The following is a 12,273-nucleotide window of genomic DNA, read 5'->3' as shown; positions in this document are numbered from 1 at the left end:
TGAAATCTACCATCCATCCAGTATCTTTCTTTAAAGTTTAGTTTTATTTTATTTACACTTCAGCTCTTTTACAGTTCACAGAGCTGTTTGCAAACTAAATTTTTCCACAAATACTTCCAGCTTCACAGATTATCTGTTATTTTCCCCAGTAATCAGTATTGTGGCCTAACTGGCTCCTAGCCTACTATTGATACACGAAGAAAACATACACAGCAAGCTTATCTTGTGAATGCACTGATATACCATAACAAAAATAATAAAGAACTGCATTGTTAAAGGTATTTAGCTTTTGGACTCTGCAAGAACAAACTTCACACTATATTCCCATCTTTTCTCCTGCAGACTCTTACAGGAAATATTTTTTTATTTCCTAACTCTCCTTTTTTTGTGATGCAGTCCTTTATCAGAATAACAGTGGCTCCCATTACCATACTACCTGGAGTGTCCCAAAAAAAAAAAAAAAAAAAAAAAAAAAAAAATCCAATTCCTTCTTGCATGAGAAGAGATTGGATAAATTATCAGACTAGGGGGTTAATTTTTTTTTCCCTGCAATCCTGCTAACTCCCTTCATGAATATAGCAATCTTTCATTACCTTAGTTTCCCTGCTTGCATTAAAGGATGACAATTACACTTTGCTACCTGCAGATTGCTTTAACACTGAAATATATATCCTTTGGATTAGAAGATACTAAATGGATGTAAATAACACTCAGTGAAAAAGTTCTCTTTTTATTTTAAAAATGTGCTCCAATGGCCACCTGAGAATGCTGTGAACAGAAAGAGACACCATCAACACACCTTTTGACAGGTCAACTTAACAGACTGGACACTAAGTAATTACATTCAGATCAGTTCACAGAGAATCAAATTAATATTACAAATTCATCAAGAGTCCACCAACATTTATACAATTACCTAAGTGTCACCTGTGACCAACCAGTGAAACCAGTAGCAACAGACTGGCTGCTCCCAGGTGCGAATGTCCATAGTCCTTTTCCCTGAAAGTGTGTCTCACCACATGAAATAGTTCAAAGAGCGAAATATGTACCAAAATAAGGCAGTATTTGGAATTATCCCTCCCCCATTAAGGGACACAATTTTTTCATCATATACTAAAAAGAAAAAAATCTGTTCCAGACATCTTCTAAAACTCCTGTTTCTAAAAAAGAACTACTTAGAACCATTTAAAATCCCACTCAGGGATCGGATTCAGTATGCTACTGCTGAAAAAGGTTATACATACCATGTCTATCAAAGCAGGATAAACTCTGCCTGCTTATTGATATTAGTTTATTACCAATGTAAAGCTTAGAAAGCACTTGGAACCCTGCTTCCTTAGTGCAGAAGGTTTTATAAATCTGCAAACCTTAAACTAATAAGAACTACTGAAGCAATCTATCAGCTGCATCAGGAAATCAGTGGTCTCATAATATTAAAGTGGCTTAATCTTAAAGGTGATCTAAAAAGGCTTTTTACTTGCCAAAGACTAATTCTGGGTCCTGTCTTTCTTCTGTAACAACTGACAACATGACTAAGAACTAAAATCAGATAAGAAATTGCATTCCATAGATGGTTTTACTTGTTTGTGAAGACACAATCAATTTGGGGGCAGAGGAGTGAATAAAGAGATGTGGCATAAGCAAGGAAGCATAAAAGAAAGTTATTTTAATTATGTCATTCTAAAATGCATTTGTTTCTGTTAAGCAAATAAACCTACCAACTGTGTCACATTTTAAATGGAATTTAAACCCAACTTTTTCATTTTTAAATTCCACAGCACACTAAGTGAAAAAGTATTTTCTGTTCATTAGTATACTTTCACTCCAATTTGAATACATCAAACCTTCCTTTGGGATAAACAAAAAGTACTGGCATTTGTTTTGACACAACGCATTGAGTACTCTCGGTTTTTACCCCCTTTGTTCTGTGATATGACTTTTCTCAATAACTTTACAGACCTCCTGAGAGCTGTTAAGACTCCTAATATTGGCAAGAGTTTGCATTCTCTCAGCCAGGTACAGTAGCAGTTAATATTAGCTCACAGTACAGTACACCGTGTTCTGGCTAAAAAGGCAACAGTCTAGAAACTATTTTCATAGCTTCTCAATGTAATAATGTTTCAGTGGAGATCTACTGCTGTTTGTTTCCTTCAGCTGATTCTTCTTCCTACTGATCTTGGTTAAGTAGGATCCTGTATTTAGTTCTCTTAAAAAGGTGTTTTCCTAATAATTTTTCCTGTATTAAGAATATGTCTCCCCATGTAAGCAGATATGGTCTGAGCTAGAACTCTTGACTCATTAAATTTCTTGCCCTCTCATCCTTTCCCTTACAGAGAAAGAGATAAAACTACCCTTCCCTATCCTGCTTCCATTTTGTATTATGTATGTTAAACAAATTTTAATAGAAATAAACTGGGCTTCCTGTTGACTCATAGATAGTCCTCTATTCTTAAAGTCAGTTCAGACTCGAACTCCCATTGTTACCCCATTGATTTAAAAAAAACCTCACAGACATTTGAGCCCTCATGGTAGGTAAAAAGTTCTGTAATTTTAGAGACAACAATAATTATGATATCTGAAACTGTTTTAAAAATTTAGATGTAAGTATCTGCTAGATCACTAGGGTTTCTACATGAAGACTGCAAGAGAAATCCCCCAGAAAATCTGTGATAAAAGTGAGCTACACAGTGGCCATCATGCTAGTTCACATCTAAAAGGGTGCAGCCTTAACAAAGGCAATAAAAGAGGAAAATAAGAAAGCGGATGGAACAGAAGATTCTGTCTGAAAGCACACTAGCATTTCATTAAGTAAAGAGAAATGAAAACTGCAAATAGGATCAGTCAAGATGTTAAAAAGAATTTTTAAAATTTAAAAAAAATCTGAGTTCCTGTTACACTGCAACTGAGAAACAACTGACCAAATTACATTACTGATAACCAGAAGTTAGAAAGAAACTAAAGTGGAAGAACTACAGCTTATCAATATTTTCCAGTCACTCAAAAGCACACGTTTCTACTTTCTGACAACTAAATCCTAATTTTTTATTTTCTGGTAGCAAAGAAAAGCAAAACACAGAAGCTAAAAATCTAGAAGTCTTCATCTTCCATGAAATTAATCTTGAAAACTGAAGTGCTGATTATTAAGAAATGAAGCTGACAACAGAACCTTCTTCCTCATTGTGTTTATGCAGGTATGCCATCTGGTGGAGATGTTTAATTTTCTTATGTCAAACCTCAGTGATGGATTTTTCTTATTTGAAAATACATACTAAGATTCAGCAGCAGGTTTTCAAACTACTGAAAGACTATGTAAAACATACTACATACAGGCTAGTTGTATATACAACCAAGGAAGACCAACAGCAAGGATCTGAACATCTTAATCAACAGTAAGTTCTAAAAAATGCTACCTGCAAGTATATGAGCAATTTATGAGTGATGAAAGCAACTACAAAACATACAAGATCTGGTACAGGTTATTACCTCACTCTGAAGACAAATATCCCCAATCTGGAAAGTCACTGTAATTTTAGGATGAAGGTTTTTTGAATCCAACTGTTGAGACACCACAACCTCTTGACTGACCTGCTACAGACTTCATGAGCACAACTGTAAGAAAGATATACCATCTGCCCAATACCCTGTTTAACAGCAAACTGTAAATGGATGTCTCGGGAAAATTAGTAAAAGGACAAGCATGCATAATCCTCTTTACTAATCTGTTTCTTTCCCCAATTTCAGTTTAGGAATCTCTTGGGCTGGATGTAGTTTCCTAGAACTGCAGTAATGCAGGTAAACTGTTAGCATCTGTGTGATTTTTGCCAATGAGTCCCATACATCAATTAGTACACTGTACTAAGATCCGTTTTCTTTGGTTTCTTTTGAACATGACTCCATCTTCATTCTGTGCTCCCTCATTCCAGTACCAGGAAGGACAGAAAACAACACTCATCCTTTCCATGTCATTTATGACCTTGCAGATATCTGTAACATATCCCCATTAAAACTTCTTCCCATTATCACATTTTTCCCCAGAATGAGAAGTACTAGTTTACTTAGTCCCTAATACAGAAGTTATGCCAGAAATTATTACTGATATCCTCTCCTGCCAGAATTTAATACTGATTTCCTTTCCTGCCTTCTCTGAACCTTCAACAATTCTAGCATATCCTTTCTGAGACTAAGAACCAGAACTGCACATAGTATTCAAACAATGTACATGACCCAAGCATTTGTACATAAGGACATTCTTTGTTCTGTTTTTGTTCCTTTCTAAAGAATTTTAACAAAGGATTTACTTTAACTCCTAGGAGTTTTGAGCTGGTATTTTCTTGGAACTACATATCACTTCCATAAGTTCAAAGCCCACACTTTGTACGTGAAGATATAACTGAGTTCTGCCTTACCCTTGTGTAGTACACTTCCACCGTGTAGTACTTAATATACACTGGATTTCACCTGCCTGCCATTCTGCTTCAGAGTCACTCACTCTCTTCAAAATTATCATTCGTATCAGCTCTTGTCCCTACTATCCTCAATTTCTTAGCATCACCATTATCATCATCATCATCATCGAACTGTCACCTCACTGATTGCCCCCTTTTTCCAAGTCACTTGTGAATATGTTGAACATCATAGGACTGCAGAACTCTACCGGTAATTTCCCTATTCTGCAAGGACTGTCCATGTATTTCCACTTCTTTTCAATTCTTAAACTGATTTCCATTGATGCTGCAGCTATATAGTTTTCTTTTAAAATTTCTGGTGACAGACCTTACCAAAAACTTTTTGGAAATCCAAACATCCTGCATCTTTTGCCAACCAGTTTCAACGGAATCAGAAAGCAAAAGCTGACCAATCTTCAGTTTCAAACTAAGAAGGAGGAATTTGTTGGTGATAACAGGTCTTATTTAAATCTTGCCATCCGACTGTTTTCAGCTGTGCCTTATCCTAGTCAATAAAGAAGTGACTCTTTAAAAAGTTCAATGCCAGATTAACACATCTGTGCATTAAAATGTCTGTGCTTTCGCTATATGAAACTTTGTTTCTGACCAAATGGATGCCAAACATAAGGTTTTCCGTCCCAGAATTCCAGTGCTGAATTTTCACCATCAGTCTTGAAGTACAAAGCTGCAACCTTCTTGCTTCCAGGTAAGAAAAGGATGAGCATATGCTCTCTTTACTGTTGCATCTTACATGTTTAAGATACACAGCACCTTCAGAAAAAATTGCATTTATAAGGTCTGACCTTTTGTATTGCAAACTGATCTGTAATTCAAGATGGCAATATGCCCCATATTGAGTGGAAACCTTACCACACCTGCTCCATTGGAAATTTCAGAAGCACTTCTGCTCCAGCAAGGGGGAGAAAAGTGTTTATCTATAATATATAAAAGTTAAATGCTTACTTGGCTTTAAATGGGGAATCAGAGACAGCATTTTTTGCTTCCATCAAACTCTCATATTCTTTTGCCCTGGAGGAGAAAATATGCATTATTATTGACTATTGTCTGAAGTGTACAGCATGTAATAGCAGCAAGATAATTCTAACCTTTAGGTTTTTTCTATTTCATAGTAATGCGTGGCATTTCTGTCAACTATGTTCTGTCATAATCCATACTGATATTTAACTATTGGCCATTAACAGTTTATGATTAATATTGCTACTTCAGAATAACATCAGTACACAAATGGTGTATTTAAATTGACTTTCCAAATGGTAGAAAAGATACAAGTGATATATACAGCAACTGCAGTAAGCTACTGCTTATTATAAAATTATCACATTCATAAGATGAAAATATTAGTAATTTAGACACGTAGCACAGGTCAGAAGATCAATACATCACAGAGATTATAATTACCATATAAATAATTTGTTATATTTACAGGTACAGGAGTATTTTTTATATAACTAATGACTGTACTGTAACATAATGAATCTTGTTAGGCATACAGCATAGAAATAAATACCTTCACGGATGACTTTTATTACTGGAAACAGAAAAACAAGCCCCTTTAGTCCCTTAAAAGTATTATTTACACTGGCCATATGCCAAAAAGTAGGAAGAGGGAGACAAGACTTTTTTCTACTGCTTGTTTTGATTCCAGCCAGCCTGTGCCAACAGGTGACAATCATGGCCAGCTCACCAACCAAAACAGGATTCACAGTGGTAATCCTGTAAGCTTTTTTAAACAACATACACACAGAAAGTAAAACTAATCCAGACACTACAGTGATGCAGAAAAATTCAGTTCTCAAAGGCAGAGCCCTGTGACGAACAAACATCCAGCAGGCAGTAAAAGCATTTAGCTGTTAAAAAACATTTGATCTGTTAAAACTGTTATTTCAATTATTGTTCTGAAATGAAGACTTCACAGATGCAATGCAGATATCTAGGGACTTAGGGGAGATCTGCTGTTCAAGCTTCTTGAGGCTGTGTTCTCAGATGAACAATGGCCAACATCATCCACAGCTTGGAAAATCCTTTAAAAAAACTGTACACACACCTGAAGGAAATTTAACTGACATGCTGGACCAAATTTGTGATTAGGTATGTGATCTGTCTGTCTATACCAAGAGCACCCATAACAAGCACCAGAGGAAAGTGTCAAAAGCCCCTCAAATAGAAGCAGAAAAAAAAGCTGCCTCGGGGGCAACTTTCACTCATAAAGACAGTGTTTCCTATTAATTTTCAATGTATTCTTAATATTAACCGCTGTCAGTTGACATTCTTGCCAACTTAACAAATGCCCAATTGTTTTTTGCAAATTTAAGATTTTGACAGTGCCTTCCAATGGGAAATGTGTTTCATTGCTGCCCTGCAAAGAAAATGATTTAGTAAAGATTTAATTCCTATTATTTCTCTCAGATACATATACTAAATATTGCATTATATATTCTGTTCACCCAAGTGGATCAAGTTTTCCAAAGCTACTGAAATTTTCCCTCAGCTTGCTTAACCTATACAACTCATGCTACATGCAAATATTGTTACATTACCACTAGCTCTGATTTGTGGATCATTAAAAAAGCTATTAATCACAACTGAATTTAGTATAAAACAAGAAGGTGAGATTCCTTTATTAACCTTTTGCCTTCTTAGTCAGAAACAACACATTTCAGCTTTAAGTTTTGTACAGACAAGTCAGTCAAACATGAATAATCACCTAAAATATCTGTTACTAAATGAACATGACTAGAGTGCTTTAAATCCACTGCAAAGCATATCTCAACTGTATATACTTGCTAGCTTGTAACTACACCTCTTTTACTTGAGGTTAGCTTTCATCAAGCCTCCTCTTGCCATGCGGGTACCAAAGTCATTTTCTGCTAGCAGCACATACACGTTAATCTGAAATAATTTACTTAGCTATATATCAGTTGTTACTATAGCACCAGCTTAATGGCTTAGGGTTATAAATATAATTAATAAGACTAACAAAACTTCTCAACATATCTAATAACCTATTGATCACAATTTGTCCCCTCATTCACCTTTGCCCTTCGTTGCTTTGATACTGCAACTAGTGATTTAAGATTGAGAAACTCAGGAGAGCAACAGGAACCTATTTGGATGCAGTTACTTATTTTTTTCAAGTTTAAAATATCACAGCTTCTTAGACACTGAAATGAATGTATAATTTCAAGTCTTGAGGCATAAGGGGGTTTGTTATCACTGTTTCTTTTTCTAGAGAAATGGAATAGTGGCAAATATGTACTAAAACATGGTTTGTAGACAATGTGCTAACACCTGTGAATCTATGTGAATTATCAACATAAAATACTCTTCACCTTCAAGCCATCCTCAATAAATTTATTATTAAGTACTTTAACTATATATTCCACCTCAGTTTTGAATCGATTTTGAGAAGTAAACTCTCAGTCATCTGTTGATAGCCCCGTCCAGATTGTTGGGCAGAAACATAGTAGACACTACCTAAATTACCTAAGTTAGTATTTCATATTGTAATTCCGTGGTTATTGCTTTAATTGCTTTAGTCACATAACTTAAGATAATCCTCATCCATTTTCTGAACATGGAAAACTTCCCCACCTCACCAGCAATAAGCTTACATGCAGGAACATCCAGGCAGTATTCGTCATTGCTATGCCTATTACTATTACTTGTGTCAATTATAGTAACTGTAGAAGACTGGCAATGACTAAAATTATTTTCCCAAATGTTGGGGTTTTTTTCCTCATCAATTGTTTGTTTAAAATTCCACAGAACAACCTTTGCTTCATATCACTACCGGATATTTTTATTAGTCTCTTGTGTTAACACTAGAAAACTCATGGTGAAATGTTCAATTTAACTCTCAGTTATCTTCAAGGACAGTAATCCCCTTGAAAAGTTTAGTCACCCTATAAAACTAAAAGCAAGCTTAATGTACATGAATTTCATGTCTCACCAATATAACTCCTCTTAGATTTTGAAACATCCACTTGTATTTTTCAACAGTATATCACCTTTGCAAAATGATGCCCCTTTATTACTGTTTTAATTATAATTTTTGATGATGAATATGCTGACTCATCCAGCAATCTGACACACAAAATTTCAGAATGTTCTGAAAAAGTTTTTCAGCCATCAGTGCCAATAACAAATTAATATTTGAGCTTGTACTCCTAGGACTGACAAACCTTTGACTAAATTAAACAGAAGCAGCTCTTGAGAAAGAACTGCAATTGGACCCAATAACTCCATTAAATCAACAGGTAATATGAATAACTCTGCATCTTAATCAATCAGAAACCTGGAATATGTTATCCACTTTTAACAGTTCTGTTGTGATATTCAGATAGTGGATTTGCTCATCAAAAAGGAAAACAATGAGAAACTATAACACATAAAAATACTGTGTTTTTAAATACTAATGTGCCATTATTGGCACTATTATGAGTTAATAAAACATCTCATTTTTACTGTAGCTCTAAAAATCCATTCAGGTGTTCTTCTCTTCTAACACTTCTTGCTTAAAAACAAGGCAGAGAAAATCTGTAACAATGATTCTTCCCTTCTGAGAAGTATTTTTAGAGATAAATGCAAAAATATGTTATAACATTCAATTAAGTATTAACCTCAGTTGGAGACTACTCAGCTATAAAGCCTGACACTGCCAGTTCATGATATAATGATGTCCTGCATATCATACTGATTTGCAGATGTCACTTTTTAGACTAATAACAAATTGCAGGTCTGACAACTCACTTTCCATTTTAAGATATTTTTAACTTTCTTTTTGTTGTGTCAGGCAACAAAAAATGATTAAATTTAGTCATGGGATTTGACACTACAGCAGGCTGACTTCTATTTGTTGATTACTATTGATTTTCTTTGATACTTCATTTAAAAATCAATAGCTAGAAAGAAAAATAGGCATGGTTTACACAAATTTAAACATGCTATTGTATGCTAGAAGAGGCTACAGTTTTGGCAGGGCACTAGCATCCAATTATGAGAAAAGCTCTTAACAGGTGAAACCAAGGGCTCCAGATCGATACTCAGTTTTCTTTCTCAATCAGAGAAAGTGGCCATAAATTAGGCTCATCAGTGTTATTTTCAAGACACTCCCAAAGCAAATAATTTTAATTTTTTTTCAGCCTTCCAGTGCACTCATACTAAAGGACAAAAGGTAAAGTTTAGAACAGAACTTAAAGAAAAAAAATTAAAAAGAAATTCATACTACCTGGAGTTCATCCGTGCTTTTAGCTTTTTGGCTTTCTTTTTAGTTTTTTGTTTCTCCTCTCCGTCTTTTAATGGTTCCACAGGAACAGAACTCTCAATCACAATATCCACAATGTATTTTTTTAATGACAGGTGCTCCTGCAGAAAATATTGAAATAATATTAATCTTACAGTAAACAATGGAGATTATAGATTATCTTCCCAGGAAACAACAGTGGTAAATATTTAACAACAAGTTAAGAAAATTAAGAAAATAATTTAAATACATTTTGGGAAACAGATTATTTCACACTGGAGAGAACACATCATGGGTATTTTGTAATAAGGGAGAATAATTATTGAGAGAAGTAAAGGAGAAAAACTATCATCCCTCATTTTCCAGAAACTGTTACTTAGCAAGTATGAACTCGAGGCTGATGTCCTCTCTCTTCTCCAAGCTGCCTTTTACAGCTACATGAAATCAATGCCCTGCTCTAACAGTGTAACTCATTATATTAAATGAACTAATTCTGGTTTATGATTTCAACGCTTCATGAAAATCTAAGCTTGTCAACTTTTGTTTAAATACACTGAAATTATTCACAGCTTAAAACATTACTGTTTATTGATGGGAATATTACTTTTCCTCTCATTAACAAATTTGCATTTAAGGAAAATATTGGTAAAATCTTAGTTCCCCACAGAAGAAATGCTTTAATTATGAAATAGTACAAGAAAATGGAATGTGATTGTACCATGTGATTTTAGATCCATGCTTTGTTTCAAGGTTTTAAAAAAATGCTACAAAGAATTTCCTGTTTCCTCAGAGGTACTTTCAGTGAAAGTACAGACTACCCCAGTACAGTTTAAGGTCCAGATTGAAAATAAATACTGATCATTTAGAGATGAATAGCCAAAAAAACTATTCCCCTCAAGATGTTCTCAATTTTGATTGACCTATGCTGTCATGAACAGACACGTAGGTGCTTGTAACATTCCAACGAACAGTGGACTATCCGGAAACTACACACACAAACAAAACCCCCCAAAACCCACCCCTCCAAAAATCCCACAGCTGCTAAAGAGTTGACTACCTTATTTTTCCTTAGTTCTCTCTAGTTAGAAATTTTCTCAAAGTACTCTAATGCAGCAAGTTAGATTTCAAAAACCAAGAAGGATTTTTACTCGAGTGCCCCTTCTAAACTTACTTTTCAACTTAAACATGCATTACTGAATTTAACCTCTTCTGAACTATCAATGTACTTCATACCATTCCTTGTCAGTATAAGAAACTTAAATTCAGTCAACGCAATTTTAAAAGTGACCCACTGAAAACTACTACAATGCCCACAATTAGTCTACTTCAGTTGAAAAAGGTTCAATCTGGTGTTCTGCATGATACTGCAATGTCCTTCTATGATAATAAAAGACTAACAGACACGTTCACACTATTGAAATCTCTCATACAAATACCTCAATGCAAGAAATGGACACTGTATCTCCATAATGCATTATGGCTGCTTGTACTACTGGTCTACAACATCCAATTGTTCATTTTTGCAAATAACAATAAATTTAATGCCAGTTTAGAATATATTTACACCATTTTTAATATACTAGGCTTATGTATGTTTTCTCACGAAATACTGAACACATTACGAAGTACAGGTTGCCATTGCTTATCAGAATAATTTAGCCTTGAAAATGATTAGTGCCACAATCAGACGTGGTTAATCCTTCCTTTTTGATAAGTATCCTTAAAATTCAAAGTGAAGTGTTAAAAAAATTTATAGACAATATTTTCCAGAAAACAACCTGTATTTTCTTTCACTGATTTAGGAAAATAATATGCCTGCTGAAAACAAAATAAATCCCTGTGAAATTTCCTGGAAAAAGACCATTTAGTTTTTGTAAAGTATTGCTGCATGATACAACCTAGCAATATATATTTGGTCAAAATAGTAATTGAAATTTTTATCTTAAATCATCTGAATGCAAAATGAATACTGAATTAATATTAGACATAAGAAATCAAGCATAATAATCTAAGCAAATTCTAAAAGTAATGTGTACTTCAACTTTGCTACACTGCTTACTCTGTATAACTCCCACTACTACACCTGACCATTTTTTCCTCAATGTGTTGTCCAAGTTGTTCAAACAATGGATATTGCTATATTCATATGTAATTTAATTCTAACAGCTTTTGTAAGCAGTGTTCTCCCCCTTAACATTATCCATTTAATTTTAGCAAGTGCTTAAAGGAAAACTTCCTTTTTTGTTCCCTTTAAGCATCATACAGTAGTATGAGACTAGAAAAATATCCCAGTTTTTGATAACTTAGTTCTCAATCAACCTGTAGTAGCACAGAACATAAACCATCCCAGTGCTGGTTATGAAACCTCAGTTGATGTTTTCCCCTCAGACAGATGTATCCCTCAACAGCCACTTTAAAATAGCTTTTCCTTTAAACTTGCTTTTAAAAAAAAGAATCCTGGTCATAAGCCTGAAACTTGGAAACTGATGATTTTGAGTTTTTCAGTGCGAAGAAGAAAAAGGACTTCTTCAAAACACACTACGACACTACTCCTGCTTTGCTACC

The 12,273-nt window shown here is 34.6% G+C and overlaps 1 protein-coding gene across 2 annotated transcripts in view; it reads right to left on the bottom strand.

Moving 5' to 3' along the window:
* Positions 1–12,273, bottom strand: part of SCAPER (S-phase cyclin A associated protein in the ER) — a 167,449-nt gene that overhangs the window by 79,083 nt on the left and 76,093 nt on the right. For both annotated transcript variants that reach the window (XM_026856249.1, XM_026856250.1), the window contains exons 21-22: positions 9,694–9,830; positions 5,409–5,474 (exon numbers count right to left, since the gene is read on the bottom strand). In XM_026856249.1, the coding sequence (XP_026712050.1) occupies positions 5,409–5,474; positions 9,694–9,830 (203 nt within the window). The remainder of the gene's footprint in view (positions 1–5,408; positions 5,475–9,693; positions 9,831–12,273) is intronic.

The sequence above is a fragment of the Athene cunicularia genome, assembly GCF_003259725.1.
Source record: "Athene cunicularia isolate RWA chromosome 10 unlocalized genomic scaffold, athCun1 chr10_part1, whole genome shotgun sequence".
NCBI lineage: Eukaryota > Metazoa > Chordata > Aves > Strigiformes > Strigidae > Athene > Athene cunicularia.
This window is presented reverse-complemented; position numbering and strand designations above follow the sequence as displayed.